This window comes from Apiospora phragmitis (assembly GCF_038363925.1).
Source record: "Apiospora phragmitis strain CBS 135458 chromosome Unknown utg000010l:1.0-9815664.0:1.0-9183399.0, whole genome shotgun sequence".
NCBI lineage: Eukaryota > Fungi > Ascomycota > Sordariomycetes > Amphisphaeriales > Apiosporaceae > Apiospora > Apiospora phragmitis.
Window position 1 is genome coordinate 3,828,468 of NW_027117409.1, and position 17,511 is coordinate 3,845,978.

General features: G+C 47.9%; 5 protein-coding genes across 5 annotated transcripts; 2 read left to right on the plus strand and 3 right to left on the minus strand.

Moving 5' to 3' along the window:
* Positions 1-1,298: 1,298 nt before the first annotated feature.
* Positions 1,299-2,803, minus strand: PG994_010950 (uncharacterized protein; the record flags this gene model as incomplete). The annotated part of the gene is made up of 4 exons (XM_066862359.1): positions 1,299-1,789; positions 1,848-2,034; positions 2,088-2,601; positions 2,793-2,803. 4 exons carry the CDS (start codon positions 2,801-2,803, stop codon positions 1,299-1,301), a joined length of 1,203 nt encoding a protein of 400 aa, XP_066711469.1.
* Positions 2,804-4,169: 1,366 nt separating this feature from the next.
* PG994_010951 (uncharacterized protein) lies at positions 4,170-5,280 on the plus strand (the record flags this gene model as incomplete). The annotated part of the gene is made up of 2 exons (XM_066862360.1): positions 4,170-4,785; positions 4,838-5,280. 2 exons carry the CDS (start codon positions 4,170-4,172, stop codon positions 5,278-5,280), a joined length of 1,059 nt encoding a protein of 352 aa, XP_066711470.1.
* Positions 5,281-5,317: 37 nt separating this feature from the next.
* On the minus strand, positions 5,318-6,364 carry PG994_010952 (uncharacterized protein; the record flags this gene model as incomplete). Its single annotated transcript, XM_066862361.1, has 2 exons — positions 5,318-5,912; positions 6,174-6,364. 2 exons carry the CDS (start codon positions 6,362-6,364, stop codon positions 5,318-5,320), a joined length of 786 nt encoding a protein of 261 aa, XP_066711471.1.
* Positions 6,365-6,824: 460 nt separating this feature from the next.
* Positions 6,825-8,975, minus strand: PG994_010953 (uncharacterized protein; the record flags this gene model as incomplete). Its single annotated transcript, XM_066862362.1, has 1 exon — positions 6,825-8,975. One exon carries the CDS (start codon positions 8,973-8,975, stop codon positions 6,825-6,827), a length of 2,151 nt encoding a protein of 716 aa, XP_066711472.1.
* A 5,978-nt stretch (positions 8,976-14,953) lies between these two features.
* PG994_010954 (uncharacterized protein) lies at positions 14,954-17,071 on the plus strand (the record flags this gene model as incomplete). Its single annotated transcript, XM_066862363.1, has 5 exons — positions 14,954-14,956; positions 15,061-15,093; positions 15,243-15,335; positions 15,925-16,854; positions 16,913-17,071. The coding sequence occupies 5 exons, from the start codon at positions 14,954-14,956 to the stop codon at positions 16,940-16,942; spliced, it is 1,089 nt and encodes a 362-aa protein (XP_066711473.1). The 3' UTR covers positions 16,943-17,071.
* Between the last annotated feature and the right edge of the window lie 440 nt (positions 17,072-17,511).

The window sequence follows — 17,511 nt, forward strand, 5'->3', positions numbered from 1 at the left end:
GTGTGGGGAGGAGACGGGCGGGAGATCAGCTCACTCACTCCCAGGCAGGGTAAGCAGGCATGTAAATGTACTTCAACATTGAGCGGCTTCATGCACCTTTCATGCTCCTTCTCAATCTCCCCCAGGCTAAGCATACATACATAGGTAGGTCCAATTGCACATCTGATCAATGTGTCTGCCATCCCACTTCCTCTCAGTCAGTACACTGATGTATACCAGTGTCTCTAAGCAAGCATGCTTGTGTAAAGGGACTGGAGTCGTAACCTTCGTAGCCATGGGATCGAGACATATTGATCGATTGATGATATCCATCCACGTGAAGCTACTGCAACTTAGTACACTGCTTTGTTAGTCCCAAATATCGGCGAGGCCGGCTGCGTTGGTGTTGATTTGTTATTGTTTCAACTCCCAGGGCCGGTTATTCTAGTAGCCAGGCAAGCCAGGTCCGGGCATGTCCTCTAGGGCTCTACATATGGGCATTACCGGCCCACTAGCGGGGGTTGCTTATGCTTCTTATCAGCTTGCGTGGTCCCAGTCCCCATAACACACGATATGCCTCTTTGGGCTTCAGTGTTGCTCTATGTACGTTAGGTATGTACTTTGGATAGACTGATCAATTGCGACGGCACGAGTAGTAAAATAGCCAGCGCATACGTCATTCAGTCGACGGGGTCAAGGCCGTACCACTTCCTCGTATCTATCATATAGGACAACCAGTGCCTTAAATGACTAAGTAGGTCAGGAATCCCACGTTGCGTGCTCACTTACAGCCACATGAGGCTGGATACCTTAGAAGAAGAGTGGTTTGGTTTAAGCATCAAGTTCAGTTGACCCCCATGTCTATTCTGTTCCATGGACAACTTCTGCAGGAGAATTGGAAAGCTCACAGAATCCTGATAGGAGACTTGGCAGGTTCTCATGGGCTAGCGAACAGGTTGGCAATTGGGCACTAAAGACCGCCTTTCTTTAGGCTACCTGAGGCTACCTAACAGAAATGAAGCATATCAGAGTCATATAACCCCTTTGCAGACTCCTCATTTGGCCGCGACTCCAACGCTCCCATCAAAGAGTCATAAATCACCAAGGGCAACTACTGAAAAAGCTTTTATCTCCAGATGCACCCGACGCCGACACCAAAACTGGTGTAATGGTTTCTCCAAGATATACACATGTTTGTACAGCCCAACGTAGCATAGTACTGGGCACTCATCTCTCCTGTCCTGGGGATTCTGCCTCGGCCGAGAGCCGATCATGTCCTCCGTCAACGGACTGGCGTATTAAAGCGGGAAAGCAAAACTTCAAATCGAGTCATCGCCCATCACGAATGAGCGGTTGAGTCCGGCAGCTGCCCACCATTGATCCGGTATGTCTTGCCGAGAAGCTAGACCCTGCACAATGCGCTGCATGTCAGAGAGCCATTCAAGTCTTTCTGCCCCGCCGCGGGCCGGCGGCAGAGCTTCAGCGACCACATCCGCGTAGGATCGACTGCTAGGCGGTATTGTACGTCTCGAGGGTCCCGTGCGCTGTTCCTCGCCCTCCCCATCAGATTCCGAATCATCAGCCACAGGTTCGCAAGGGAGCTCCGCGGTCTCGTCCGGGTTGGTTACAGAGGTGTTCGCTGAACTAGCCGTTGTCTGGGACGTGGCTACTGAAGCCGTTGTGGAGGCAAAGGACGATCCCACGCTCGGGGGCTGGGGGTCGGGGGTTAACGTCGATTGCAAGGTATCCCAAACACTGCTGTCTTCCGGGCTCAGACTCCGATCACGGTCGCCTAAGCCGTCATATCGAACTGAGCGCCATGTGCGAGGCCTCGCGGAAAACTCTCGGCGCATCCCGTTGCGCATTACGGTGGCGGCGGTATTCTTCGAGATATTCACCGGGGTCAGGCACCTGCGACCGGCTTGTACGTGTGCCAGCTCCCGAAGAGTTGGTCTCCCGTGAGCGCTGAGTGAGACGCGAGGCGGAGGGAGGAGAATTATGTGATTGAACGTTGTACAGGGCAGGGGAATTCGAAGAGGAAGCATTAGCTTCTCGCTAAAAAATTTGTCAACACAACGCTCCAGATACAGATTTCCAGGACTACTTACGAGGCGTGATCTGTATAGAAGCGAGCCTCCATTTGAAAGGTTCACTACCTGTCCCCAGTTCGTGCTTGCGAGATCGGGGGTAGACTCGTTACTCCATGTAACGTAGCGTGGCTCGGGCCCATCAGCTCTCAAGAAACTCTCCTCATGCTGAATGTTTGTATCCGGATGAGGAAAAGGCCTCGAGCGTAAAGCCTCGCGCCGGTCACGTCTGTCACGGTGGTCTCGCACTAGGCCGAGGATGTCATCGTAGGCAGAGGGAGAATGTCGCGAAGAACGCAGAGCATCTGCACTAGGTGACGCGGTCCCGGATGCACGACCATTAGACTCGGGCTGGGTTAGGCTATCCTCGTTGGCCTGCAGCGCCGCAAGTAGCCGAAGGCGATGCTCGCGAGTCTCGTGCAGCTGGCGACGACGTTCAGAACGGCGGATGGGGGATCGCGCATGAGCAGGATCCGCAGAAGTCTTAGCCAAAGGCTTCGACGTAATGTCGGACTCGACAGGGGCGATAAACAACCTGGGTATGGCACATTAGCAAGTGGCGCGCAATAGCTGCGGTGAAACACGGTTGGCTTTTGACTAAAAGCGACGCGATTTCCATGGCTGAATTGTGGTCAATACAAAGCTGCTCCCGGATAACCCAAATGACGTGACATCTAGAGATACACCAAAAGGGCGCGCAACCGACTCGCGCGTTCGCAAACTTACGGTAGACCCATATTTGGGGGTGATGTGGTGGCAGATGAGGTAGAAAAAGAGATGGCTGGTGCGCGCGTGTGCGTATGCGTGGCAACGGGGATTGGACAAGGCCAGATGGAATGACGATGGCAAAACAAGAGGATGGAGGATGAAATTGCCTAGTCGGAGTGCCGAGGAAATAGATCCGATGGCGCGAATGATTCAAATTCGGTAAGGGAAGGGAAGGGCAACAAAGAGTATCGAAACGAATGCGCGCGACGGGATGCGACAACAGTTGAGTTGAATGATGGGTTTGGGATATATCGCGTGTGCCGGGTCGAGTTTGATGGACAATTGACGATGATGAGGTGCCCGGTCCGGATGCTAACGAGGAATTGGGAGGAATTATGGACTGGGGGGATCTCTCAGCCTTTCTGGTGGGCTTGCTGGTTGCTTCTTTGGACGGGGCGGGTGTCGGTTGTGGAGGAAAACAAGAGCTTGAAGACGGGACTGAACTCAAGGCGAAAAGGTACTTCTTGACTATGTAAGGTTTCGGTAGTCAGGGGAGCAAAGATATGCCAACGTGCTCACTGGAAGGAACAGGCAAACGCGTGTCTCAGTGAAATGAGTGTCTCAGTGAAATGAAAGAGACAGCAATGGGCTTGAAGGGAGTCCAGCGCGTTTCATAGGCCGACGTGAGGTTATTATATCATGCCAATCCTGAGGCCCAGTGCATCAATACATCAGAGAAGATATGAGAAATCCATCCGTCCTGTTGTTCATTGGCAGTGACATCCTTTAAAACTTCAATGACATGGGAAAAAAGGTAGACGATCTGGTCCGTGCGGCCTCATGCTTGGCAAGGGCCATTGGGCCGGGTAACTGGTGAGAGTATCATGCAAGCTCTCCAACTAGCAAACGACTGGCTGAGGTGAGTCCAGACTTTTGAGTATGCACGAAACTCCATATCTTCCAGCCCATCCGGACACATCAACTATGCTAGTTCACACTTCTGATGTGAGTCATCGGCCTCAGCTGCCCAGCAACGACGTGTCCCTAGCAAAGGAAAACCACCAACTGCCCACAAGTTCTCCTATTTCTTGTTTCGAAATAGTAGCTCAAAAGCGCATACCTCTTCTTTCCCTGAGGTATGGTACCGCCTCGGCTCAACCATGAAGACTTACATCCCCACTATATCCGTAAATAACCCCGCCAATCCCGAGGGACCCACGATTCCGACGACTCGGGATTGTACCTGCCTCACTTTATTATCCTTTAACGTACCATGATCAGACTAGAGTGCAGGAAGCGCGCCAAGAAGAATAGTGTCTACAATTACCTAGTTATATACCTATTTGTATAGAATTATCACTGCCTAAGTATCCATTATCCGAGGAAACCTCCAACATGTCTACCACTAGCCCAATGGGTGTCTCGTCCAGACAGCCTCCACATGTCTCCAAGACCACCATTCCCGTGGCCGGCCTCCTGGTCGATGTGTATGGCCTAGAAGAGCTCCCCATGGGGGCCACGGCCATCTCCTGTCTTTGGCTGCACCACGGGCGCTTGGGTAACAAGAACGACATGGCAACCTTCGCGGCTCTGGCCCTCTCGGCATGGCACGCCCGCGCCAACAACAGCACCACCTCGTCCTCGTCGAGAGGCTTGATTGCCGTGGCGTTCGACGAGCGAAACCACGGCATGAGGTTGGCTCACAAAACGTCCAATGATGCGTGGCGGGACGGCAACAAAACCCATGCCCAAGACATGTTTGGCGTCGTCACCGGCGGGGTCGTCGACATGGCCCACTTGATGGATGCCCTGGAAGGCTACCTCTTCGGCAACGGGACCAGCAGCCCGGGCAACCTCCAGGCGGCGCTCGGTTCCCGGAAGCAGGCCGGCCTCATCGACCAGCATCTGGCACTCGGCGTCAGTCAAGGCGGTCACACTGTATGGCAAGCCATGTTCGTAGAGCCGCGGCTCTCGGCCGGAGTCGTAGTCATCGGCTGCCCTGATTATATGGGTAAGTTCTACGCCGGGCACTCGCATGGATTTATACTGACTATTATCTGTAGCGATTATGACGGATCGTGCGCGTCTAACTAAGCTACCCACCTATTCGGCGGCAGACAACGGCGCATCTTTTCTGGGGAGCAGGGACTTTCCACACGCTCTGGTTGAAGCATGCAGAAAATATGACCCGAAAGGGATCCTGTTTGGGACTCGGGAGATATCAGTTTCACCATCTGATGTAGAAAAGGAGAGGCTCGGATTCATCATGGACTCGCGGCTAGCCGGGAAGAAATTCCAAGTTCTCTCTGGTGGTGTTGACAAGCTGGTTCCATACGCTCTGGCCAAGCCGTTTCTCGACTTCCTCAAGACGGCAGTCGAGACCTGGGACAAGCAAGCGAACATCTCGGTCGAAGATATCGTCTACCCTGACGTGGGCCACAAATTCGACGATGTCATGATGAAGGACGCAGTGCGCTTTATCATAGATACAGTCTCTGAGGCCTAGGTCAGACAGGCTTCGACTGCAAAGATATAGCGGGCTGTTATCCTAGTTCAGCTCTACACGAAATAATAGACCAAGGCTGGGTTTCGCTAGGATTCAGCACTTCTTCCCCGTCATCTGCCACAATTGTCTTGACACCACTTTGCGTCCGTGCCTGGACCGAGTCGAATAAGGCCTGAGAAACGGCCCACGGGTTCCTTTTTCTCCTCTTCTCAGCCAGAGTACCCCCAACACCGTGCGGGTTCTCCTTCCACTCCGCGATTGCCTGGGAGACGCCCCTCATGGCCGCCTCGTTCGTCCCGTCGGCCATGCCAGGCGGGTCGATCCCGACAAAGTCAACGCGGTTCAGGGGATAACCCAGGGCACCGCAGTGGCAGTCGACCAGGCGCTCCCGCTTGAAGGCGTGGCTCACGATGGTCATTTTAGCGGGCCAAGCAGTTGCGTTGCCGCCGTGGTTTTGCCAGAACAGGAGAAGGGAGAACAGGACGTTGTAGTACGAGTCTAGCGCCCGAGGCTCGCACAGTATTCTGTCAGTTGCGGCTTTGGCTTCGATGATACCGAAATAGTTGTTCGCCGCGGCAATGTCTTCGTAGCTTCGAGCTTCAGATAGCTCTGTCTCTTTACGTGTTGGGCCCCTGCGATGGCTGTCAGTCGAAGTAAAAAGTAGGGGTTGTTCTGACTATTATTCTGGTATGGTTGCTGCTATGTATCGGCAGAGACATCAAAGCCACCTCAGAGCACTCCACGAAACATAAGAGCCTGTTTCGCCTCTAGGGCCTTCTACCCGTTCTCTGCCCATAGCACTGACATCTGCGGGCCCATGGAACTCTTCCCAATCCGCGTTCTGTTCACACAGCTATTCATTGGAGCAGAGCCCCAAACTAGACTTGACTCACCCTGAAAACATGAGCACGGAGTCCGGATCCTCCCGCAAGACTCGCAATCCCGCATTGATGTGTTCAATGAACGTGGGTGTCTCACCGGCCTGGAACCCGGCAATCAGCCACTCGGACTCGTCGAAGCCCCGCTCCGGCCCGCCGAGCCAGATGCCATGGCAACACACTATCACGAGATGGGACGGCGGCATGACTTCCTCCCTCGACGACGGTGGCTTCGAGGTGGTATTCGGGACTTCCGGAGAGTGTGAGAGAAAGAGACAAAAGAAAATTTTGGTTGTTGGATCCGGCAATGCACTCCCTAGAATGGGAATTATGTGGGTAACTGATTTAAATCATGTGATCTACATAGGTATCTACAGGCCCAAAGTGCATCCCGTAGCTAGAAGCTTCTATACTCGAGTATAGGAGGTGTGCTTACCTCATGTAGCTAAAGAAACGGCCTTGCGGTCTTGAACTTGGGTGATTTCAGCATGTCGATCGTGACCTGAAGAACGAACAAGTTCTCATTGGAAGAGCAGTACTGGATCGTACATTTTCACAATCATCCGGTTAGCGATGGCTATACTATGTACAGGCAATGTTTCCAACTGAGCCAACTTTCTTCGACAAGAGCAGATTGATGAGAAATGGATAAGTCGCACCAACTGTTCAATCCTCTTCAATATCCTCGATAGGATCCCCATCGAAATTTGGAAGTTCTCGAATACTCGTCCTCCCATCCAAAGCCTTCTTCTTTCGACGACCCTTGCGCTTATTGCTCTTTGTGGTTTCCGGAAATTTCGGAGGCAGCATTTGCATATATCTGGATTGGTCTGACTGTGCATGTTTCCCGATGAATGCTTGGGGTGCTGTAAATCGATGGCGCTGTTGGGTATCTTTGCTGGTTTCGGAGGCCTCAGAGGTCGCCATCGTTGCTTTGGTAGTCTCTACGTCTGAAACCACTGTTTTATTTACCGAGTTATTGCCATCTGATGATGGAAAATCATCAGGAGTCGTACCATCGACACTGTTGCAAGTGGTGCTCGTTTCGAGATGTTGGTTGGTTGCAGAAGGTGAAGTGTACACAGACCCGTGAGTAGCATTGCGGCTTGCGCTCGTGACTGTCGCAGACGCTACGCCGTCGCTACTTGCTAACGACGTATCAGCAGACACTTCTGGTGAATTCACGCTGCGTCGAATACTTTGTGAGTATTTGAAAGAGGCTTCCGTGCTGCTTATCTCCTCTGGGCTTTTCGATGGCCGTATTTCGCGAGCAGCCAGTCGTGTAGCTTCTTGCATTGCGTAACGTTCAAACCCGTCACTATCGCTGTCAAGAACAAACTTCATCCAAGCCATGTTCTCGTCTATGTCATTTTGGACCTTTGAGTCTCTAGGCTTGTTTGTAACCAGAAATACAGCTTGTGATTTGGGGAGTTGTGCCTCACGCGTGTCGCCGTCACAGCCACTTGCCATCGCGTTGGCTGCCATGGCACGATGAGGTTTGCGGGATGTGCTCGCTCCGTCGTCTTGTATGCGTGCACTTCCAGTGAATACTCTACCCGGCTCATTACTTTGAACCATCATCTCGCTGATGCCCGGGCTTAGAACCGGAACCACATGTGGGCTATTCAGGAGAGAAGAGCCACGGGTCAACGGAATCAGGTGATCAGAAGAATCCACCAGTGTCTTCCATTTCTCATTTTCGGCAATATCCATGGCATCTGGCCTGGACGTTGGCTGTCCAACTTCGACTTCCAAGCTCCCTGAGTCCAGTGACACTGAAGGTGACCAACGTAAAACCTGGAAATCATCAGCTCGCAGTGGAGCAGGTTGCGCGAGGGTCAAAGAAGCGTATGCAACGCGCGCTGCGTTGGACTCGGATGAGTTGTTGCTTGAACTAGTCACTTCCAGAGGTCTCCGAAGTTCGCGTGCACTACGGTGACTATTGTCTCTCCATTCCATGCGATGTTCGTCCGCAGAGCGCGAAGACGACTTCCGACAATGACGGACCCAGTCGTCGCGGCAGCTTGATCCATGGCTTGATTCGGAAGCCACAGTAGAGATCTCGGTTGAATTTCCACGGTCAGAACCAGCCGGCCGTCTCCGAGTGCTCGGGGGGCTGGAACCATTCCCAATGTATGTATCCTGGCTCCCAACTTGGACTTTAATACGCTGGATAGCCGGTTGCAATCTCTTATCACCGTCCTTGTAGCGAAGGGGTTTCGCACGGTTCACAGGTCGCTCGCGTACGAAGACCCGGGACTTCCCAGCTGTGCCCTGTTCCGTGTGATCTGTGTTGCTCCATACTCGACCCGCGCGCATTTGCCCCGGGAATGTGAGCTCCAGAGGTTGCTGCATGGTCAAGCCTGCCCAGTCTGCTCTATCGAGAAGCTTTCGCCGCTTCTCGCGAGAAGCACGCCCCGGGGTAGCTTCTGCTTTGCGTGCTGTTCGATTTGCGCTGGGCTCGTCCCTTATAACTTTGGGCTTCGCAACGAAAGGGTCATGGTGGTGATGCTCCTCAAACTGATCGTGAAGCGGCTGTTGGCCATGATTGACCTTGAAACCTACTCGCGTTGACGGAGAGTGATGTTGGTCCTCAGACGAGTAGGGTTCACCGTGCTCCGGAGAGCCGACATGTATTGGCGGCTGCCTGGCGATGGGCGAATTCAGGAAAGAAATACTGATGGGGCTTTGTCTGGTTCCGCCATTCATCAAACGACTGCGTGCTTTGACGAAATGTTGCTTTTGTAGTTTGAGCACTTCATTTTTCGCGGTTTTGCCGCGTGAGTGGCGAGCGAGGTTGCCTTCTGTCCAGTTCATGCTGTCACCGAGAGTCTCGTAGAGCCTTGTCCGCACTCTGGTTAGGATCTGTGTATTGCCAGATCCAGATAAACGAGGGAGGATAGGTGCATGACAAACTTGAGGGCCGGTCGAAATTTCTGGATAATTAGGAATAAAACATCTGAACGCATAAGAATACACTTGAAAATAATAGTACGGATACGAGTCACCAGACGTATATTCAAGCTGGACGCGATACTTTGCTGGATTCGGCTGTGTACCTCTCTATTCCAATATGATAATTGAAGTTGTCAAAACTCGCTTTGGGGCGAGAATAGGGTTGGAGGTCCTTAGCTAGCAAGTTGGATTGCAGGAATGAACGACCTTGATCGCACCTGCCTATGGCAGCTTCAATCAGTCACTAAGTCGGTGCCGGCTCAGCGTCAAGGAAGCTACGACCCATCAGCTTTTCAACGATCTGATATCACCTCGGTTATCCCCTCAGCCGAAACCGTGAGGGCAAAAGCTCAACTTGATTTTCCTATTGCTCGCCGTGAATATCCCAAAATGTCCAAGGAACAAGGTGGTTTGTGTTTGAATTGTGGCATACAACAGGGACCTGGCCTACAACTCACCTGGTTTTAATTCAAACCAGAGCCGGCATATCATATTGTATTTTGCCATACTTGTACCGTACTTTTTGAAGCGAGGATACTCTCACGTCGTTGCTGACCCCTTTCTTTCCGAAAGCATTGCCAAAGGCTGGGATAAGTTGCCGAGGAAATTGGCGGAAAGCAACATGCTGAGAACAACGAATAATCCGCTCTGTGGCGTCCGGTTTCGCACTCAAGTCGATATGTAATGAAAATTCAACACAGGCTGTGAGGCCAGGACGGAAAGCATCATGGCGGCTAAAACCAAATCGAGACGAGTAGACAACACAATTATGAAAGAAGTCAAATTGGCCAATGGGATTCTCACGATAAGACAGGGCTTATGTGCCAGATTCGACCTCGTTTCCCGCTGTGGGTGGCCGCAGTAGCGCGATGCATGAGGTAGGTCTAGCTCCATACCTCGCCATATCGAAACCCTGAGGCATACAGCATATGTCGGTTTTCAGCGTGGTGGTGTGGTGTCGGGCAGGCTGGGAAATTGGCCAGACCCATACCGTCGCCTTCAGCTTCCGTGTGTGTGTGTGACATGAGCGCGATGCACTACGACGTAGCCGAAAGATAGTAGTCATACCCATCACCAAACGATTTGCTAATAATCGCCTAGGTAGTGTCGGAAAAGTTGGGGTAAAGGTTGGGGGCCCCGGCGATATGGAATTTCATACATGCCTTAGTAAGGAGGGATCTGTTCAGATGAAGGAAAGAAAGAAAAAAGCCCATAGGACCGGCGCTACTATCGCGCGCGCGGAAGGCTTTTGACTCGTCACTCCATACATACCTCCTCGCAGGAGATATCAATTGCATGCGAGCTGGGCACCAAACTACAACTATTGAGCTTCGGGTAGGATATTCCGTCGATGTAACGAGTCTGAGCCTGTGCCGCATGTCTGGGGAAGATGCAGGGTCTCATCCCACGAGATCTTCCAACCCCCCCCCCCCCCCACACGTCATCGTTCTGGCGTACTGGATTGCACCGCGCTGGCAAAATGGCATCGCCTGGACTCTTTCCTCCAAGGCTGACGATCCCCGGTGTTTCCATCAGACTGCCAATACCTTTTTTTTGGTTTGACATTATCGTTAATGACTTGGGATCGTGGCTTGTCACTCAAGCTCCCAGGCCCCCGACCCTAGCTGCCTAGAGTATTGCCACCCGGCTCAATCCGGAAAGCTGGGGAACGACAATATCACCGTGATCTCTTCCCAGGGATCCTACTGATGCTAATGAAAAAAAAAGAACGACGAAAAAAAGCCCAACAACTATCGTAATCTGATGGGTTAGAGCGGTGAAGTCGAAAACACGCCAAGTTGGCGCAGCGTTTGCGTTGGACAGGCTATATGTCGTACGAGTTGACGCAAGAAGACCATACTGGTTGATGCAGGGCGAGTCGCACTCAAGAGAGCCGCCGAGTGGAATTAATTTGGCATCATAATATGAAGTTGCGGTGTTGAGCGCCACCCCCCGAGGGCCATCGTCGGCTTTATCGCTACTACTACTACTACTATTAGTGCAACACGACAAAAAGCATTGGGCGTTGGACTATGTAACCTAGGTTACTTGGGTTAGTATACTCCAGGATCTAGAGGATTATAGCCCCTGCAACTCAACAACGACGAGCATGCGATCGTTCACGATATCTTTTATCTGCCCCTGGGAATCGGCCCTAAGGAAATGTACATGATGTCAACCTGCATCCATTTGCCGGTACAGGAAAGCTCTTCCAAGAAACATATCACGGGGCCAAACCTGACGTAGCAGTAAATGGATATCGAGTTCATGGGTCTCCGATGGTAAAAGCTCAAGGTGCTGAATACGACTGTACTTCCATGACTTTGACCGGTGTCCGTCCTCTCGTGTTCCCTCTAGCTTGCTGTGCAAAACGAGAACGGCCTCCCGCTCGTGGCTTGGTAGCTTGGTAGGTATGGACAACATAGGCGAATACAAGGATAGGGGGTTCCGCTTGTGGAAAGCAGGGAGAACTACTTGTACAAGCGCATCCAGGCGTGGTAATGGGAGCCCCGGCATTGGTTGATACCGTTACTACTGTATGCTACCATGTTTACAGTGCCTTTATTTAGAAATAACGGGTTGTTTTACTTGAGAGGTTTACTCGATTTGGTTGCTGAATCAAGGAGAAGCACGGAGCCATTGGGCATTAATTAGTCAACGGGATGGACCTGGCCCACGACAGATTTCCAGACCATGCCTCATCCCATCAGTCCGGCAGGACCTGGATCTGCACTCCGGATCTTATCCTACGGATACAGTAAATAATACTCAGAAAGAAGCATAGTACTTGCATACTTCTGCTCTGCATGGTGCCTGTCGATGAGAACAAAGCTGAGATCGAATGAGGGAGCGTTTGCTCATGGCAACGGGCCCTCTGATTATGAGCATCGCAGCAGTTACTATATGTTTGGTAACAAACATTGGCAGTATCCCCTAGAGTGTTAAATATACGAGAAAGAGTGGAGAATTAGCAGTATAATTACACTCCCCTTTATATTATTAACTATTTATAACTATTATTAATTAATATATAAAATTTATATTATTTTATATTATTTTAAGTAATTTTATTCTTAAAATAAATTTAATTAATATTTATATACTTTAAACTTTAAATATTAATAATAAAATATTAAAAAAACATTAAATTTTTTATAATTATAATAACTTTAATACTTTTTTAATTAAAGAGTATTATTTTAATAATTACTTATAATAAATTTAAACTTTTTTATTTAATATAATTTATTATTAAATTAATTATATTATTAAGTTAATTACTTTTTAATTTATATAATTAAACTTTAATATATAATTTCTTTATAATTATAATATTAATTTAATCGAAAAAAGATAATATTATTATTTACGGCTAGTTTACGCTAGTTATAAATATTAAAACTAAATACGATATTTTAAATAAAAATATATAAAATTTCAATAAAACCGGCTTTATAATAAATAAAATCGAGTTAATACTCGTTATAATACGCGTTAATTATTATAAAAAAGCGAAGTTAATTTAATTTAATAATTAAGAATAATTAAGAATTATTAAATATATTAATTTATAAAATTAATATATTTCGTCGTTTTTAATCGTTTAAAGCTAATATTACTTAATAAAATTAATTTCGCGAATACGACTTACCGAGTAATTAAGTAATTAAACCGACTTTTAACGGCTAAATTAATAACGAAACGAGCTTAAACTAGATTTAATATTTCGATAAATATATTAAAGCGCGGATAAAGGGCCCTTATCGCCTCTTAATATTAAACGATTATAAAAGCTATATTTTAGCCGAATTCGAAAAATATTATAAAAATAATAACATTATTACGCTTAGTATACCTCTTTATTTTTATTTTTTTTCCTTTAAATATAGTGTTTTATTTATCGTTAAAGCGTATTTATTTAAAAAAAAATTCGAGCTATTTATTAAAGCGTTAATAAATTATATTACGAAGTTAAAGTTCTTTATCGCTTTTAAAACCGCGTATTTTATTATTTTTATAGAAAATAATATTAAATTTAAATTTAACGCATCTAGTTTAATATTTTATTACTTAAATAAAATAATTAATAAGTTAAATATATGTCTTTAAACATTTATATTTAACTCGTCGCGTTTAAAAACGGTTAATACTTATAACTTTTAAACGTTATTTAACTTTTAATAAATAATTAAATACTTTATTTTTATTAAAAATAAAGTTTTTATTTATTAAAAAAGTTTTCTAATATTAATTTTAAAATATTATAAATTAAATAATGAAAAATATATATATAATAATTTATAAAATAACTTTTATAAAAAATTAAATATACACTTTATAAAAAACTAATTTAGTATTTTTTAATCGTTAGAAAATTAAAAAATCACGCTTTTAATTTAAAAGAACCTTTATTATATAAGAATCTTAAAAGTTATAAAACGAGAAGGTAAAAAAGAAGCATTTAACACTTAATAAATATAAAATAAAGGGTTTATTAAAGTAAAAGGCGACTAATAAAAGGCGCTGTGATATTTATAACAAGACAAGTTATAATATGTGAATATATAAAAAAGATATAAAATTACATAATAAATTAAATAAAAAGTAATTTTAATTAATTTAAAGCATTAAAATTAAATTAATTTATATAAAAGTAATAAAATATAAAAAAATTATTTAATATAATAATAAATTATAGTATTTCTATTATATAAGTTATTATTATAAATAATAATATAAAGTTTAATATATAAAAGCTTTTTTTATTAAAAAATTAATAATAAAATTAATATATATAATTAAAAAAAAGTTATTATTATTTATATAATATTAATTAAAATAAAAATATTATTAATTTTTAATACTTTATTAATAATTTAATATTAAACTTTTTATAATTTAAAGATTTAATTAATATAAAAGCTATCCCCACTCTTTTAATATATTTAACACTTAAGGGGATACCACTCACTAGACAAGACTATATACTAGCATAGCGCAGTTCTAACTATGTGCTTCCCTCCACCCCACCATTCTCCACCGAAAAGAAGCGATGGCCCTTGCATGCACACACAAAAGACAGCCCGGCCGAATCCAGCCCATCCCACATCAAAGCCTTGGCGGTGATTGGCCCACTACGGTCTGGGTGTACCCCTCCACACCTCGCGCCCACGCAGCAACTTCAAGGTCTGCCATCCGAGTTGGAACGATTGAAGAAACGGCCAGCACGGGGGGCTTGGTGTGGTTGGATATGATAGTTTCTTTTTGCTCCCGTTGGCTGAGCAAATTTGGCAGAGGGTGAAAGGAGATAAACAAAGAAAAGAAAAAGAGGCCAAGCACAGACAAAACCGCCCATGTTAGCCGAGTGTACCCTATGCGATAGGTAAGTACATAGGTGCTACCACAGTCGACAGGATCAACTTATCACGGTTCGATGTACCGCATGCGAGGATAGAAAGTATGTCGGTACGTATGTAGGAGGAGGACCAGGTTACTTAGCTGACCTGACCTCTAGAATCAATGCAATGACCCTAGTCCAAGACCCCGTCGTTTCTGCGAGTTCCTTATCTCTGTTGTGCCACCTATCTGGGTCCCCAAACTTTGTAGGTGAAAGGCAGTTTCTTGTAATAGCCCCGACAACGGCCGATTCTATTTTAAAAGCCTCAGAGCCCCCCCGCAATCAAACATCAACACTTCTGCTTTCCTCTCCTCAACTACCTTCCTCTCGCCGCAAAATCTGCTTTTTCAGTTCAACGCAAGAACTTCCATTCATTCTCTTGAATACTCTCATCAGATCTCAATTCTCAGTCGATTCTCTTTCCCAGGACCAAACCGCAATCATGGTAAGTTCGCGCTGCTTACCTGCCATCAACCCCACCTCGGGCCACGAGCCAGCCAATGACCCTTTGCCATAACGAGATGATTTGCTAATAATTTGCTCCCACAGGCCGAGAACCAGCATGTCTCGTACACCGAGAACGTGAGCACGCGATCTCCCTTTGACCCTTCCATCGAGGCAAAGCATCCTGGGCGCCTTTCATGGCACTCGTCCCTCTTGGCTGCTTTGCCGTCCTTTCAGGATCAACAATCTCGCAGCATGAAAAATGACTAACATGGGTGCCTTCGCAGCTCATGAAGTACATGAAGCTCGACCAGAAGGGAAACGCCATGGCGGAGTACATCTGGGTCGACTCGAACGGCGGTGTCCGCTCTAAGAGCAGAGTACGTAATTTCTTTGCCTTCCTTATCTTTGCGCCAAATTGCCTTGGTTTCCGTTACTTGATTCCCTCGTGTCATCCCAAAAGCTCGGCTCGAGACTACCCTGGGTCCACTTCAACAAGCACATCTTCGAGCCTCTCCCTATCTACCCCACGCGAAAGTGGCCCAGTGTGTGTGTGGCAGACACGGGAATTCGAGGATTGCAGGGCTTGGTCTGCTGGATCGCTTTGGCTTCTCGTCATGGCATCCCTGCTCCTTTGAAGGGAGGCTAGGGGTTTCCGTACGGCCACGTCAAAGCATATCCACAGCACCAAGACTTCCGACCTTGCATTCTTGGCGGTGGTTCTACACGATGCCACTTCCCGATACCTCGCTTGTACACTCAGCAGGCGCTTGGTGATGTCGTCAGCCGGCAGGATGTTCCCTACACCTGCCCAGTGCCAATGGCATGCATTGCTCGTTTCCTGCCGTTCATAGCGTGTGGCAGGGTCGCTGGGCGTGCATCGTGGCATCTTCATCCCCTGCGAGATCTCTGTCCCGAGTGTTTAGCGCCAAGCAATGGCTCCGGCTTAGCTGACATCACGCTTAATAGACCATGACCTCTGTTCCCGAGGGCGGATTCAAGCCCGAGGATCTCCCCACCTGGAACTTCGACGGCTCCTCAACGGACCAGGCTCCTGGTGACAACTCGGATGTCTACCTGAAGCCCTGTGCCGTCTTCCCCGACCCTTTCCGAGGTGTTCCTAACATCCTTGTCCTTGCCGAGTGCTGGAACGCCGATGGCACCCCCAACAAGTACAACCACCGCCATGAGTGCGAGAAGCTGATGTCAACACATGCTTCTCACAAGCCCTGGTTCGGCCTTGAGCAGGAGTACACTCTCTTCGACATGGAGGACAGGCCCTATGGCTGGCCCAAGGCTGGTTTCCCTGCTCCCCAGGGTCCTTACTACTGCGGTGTTGGCGCCGGCAAGGTTGTCTGCCGTGATATCGTCGAGGCCCACTACAAGGCCTGCTTGTACACTGGTGTCAAGATCTCCGGCACCAACGCCGAGGTTATGCCTGCTCAGTGGGAGTTCCAGGTTGGCCCGTGCTTGGGTATTGAGATGGGCGACCATCTCTGGATGGCTCGCTTCCTTCTCCACCGTGTGGCTGAGGAATTCGGCGCCAAGGTTTCTTTCCAGCCCAAGCCCATCCCCGGTGACTGGAACGGTGCCGGTCTGCACTCCAACTTTTCCACCGAGGAGATGCGTGTTGAGGGTGGCATGAAGCACATTGAGGCAGCCATCAAGAAGCTGGAGGGACGCCACAAGGAGCACATTGCCGTCTACGGTGAGGGCAACGAGCTGCGTCTGACCGGTCGCCATGAGACTGGTGCCATCGATACCTTCAGCTATGGCGTCGCCAACCGCGGTGCTTCGATCCGCATTCCCCGGGAAACTGCCTCCAAGGGCTACGGTTACTTTGAGGACCGCCGACCCGCCTCCAACGCAGACCCGTACCAGATCAGTGGTATCACTATGGTAAGTCGGACATTGTTCGCAATCTCACCCATTAACTAGTTACTAACAGCCATTCTAGGAGACGCTCTTCGGCGCTGCCAAGGAGTAAGATGTTGATACCCTTTGATTTCTCGGTGTTTACGTGTTTGCTTTGAGTAATGGGAAATGGTACATAGAACGAATGGCTTCCGAGCATGGACAAGCTAAATGAGAATTGACACGAACTCTGATGACAAGCAAACCTACTACTCTTTCACCCTTGCTCATTGTTTTTGTGAAATGGGCAAATATCCCCAAGTGACAGTTATCCTTCAGGCTTAGACGTATTCGACTGCTCGCCAATTCTTTCAAGTAGCCACCAGTTCTTGTCGGTACCGATCCACTGTTCTTGCCTCCATCGTCTACCTAGTTGATGTGCGGTAGAGAAGTTATTACAGGGACGCACGGGTTTGAGCGGGCAAGGGGCTGGATATGGTTCCTACGTCTGTACATCAATGTAATTGTCCCATACTTGGGAGAAGTCATCCAATCCCTTTGTGGAGATGAGCAACAGTCAATGGCTTCCATATTCCCAATGCTTTCGTTGAAACACCTGGGCGATTCGTCGTGCAGAGGTAACTTCCTGTTTACTTGACACTCCCTATCCCCAGTTATCCTACCACTACCAGCTATCATATC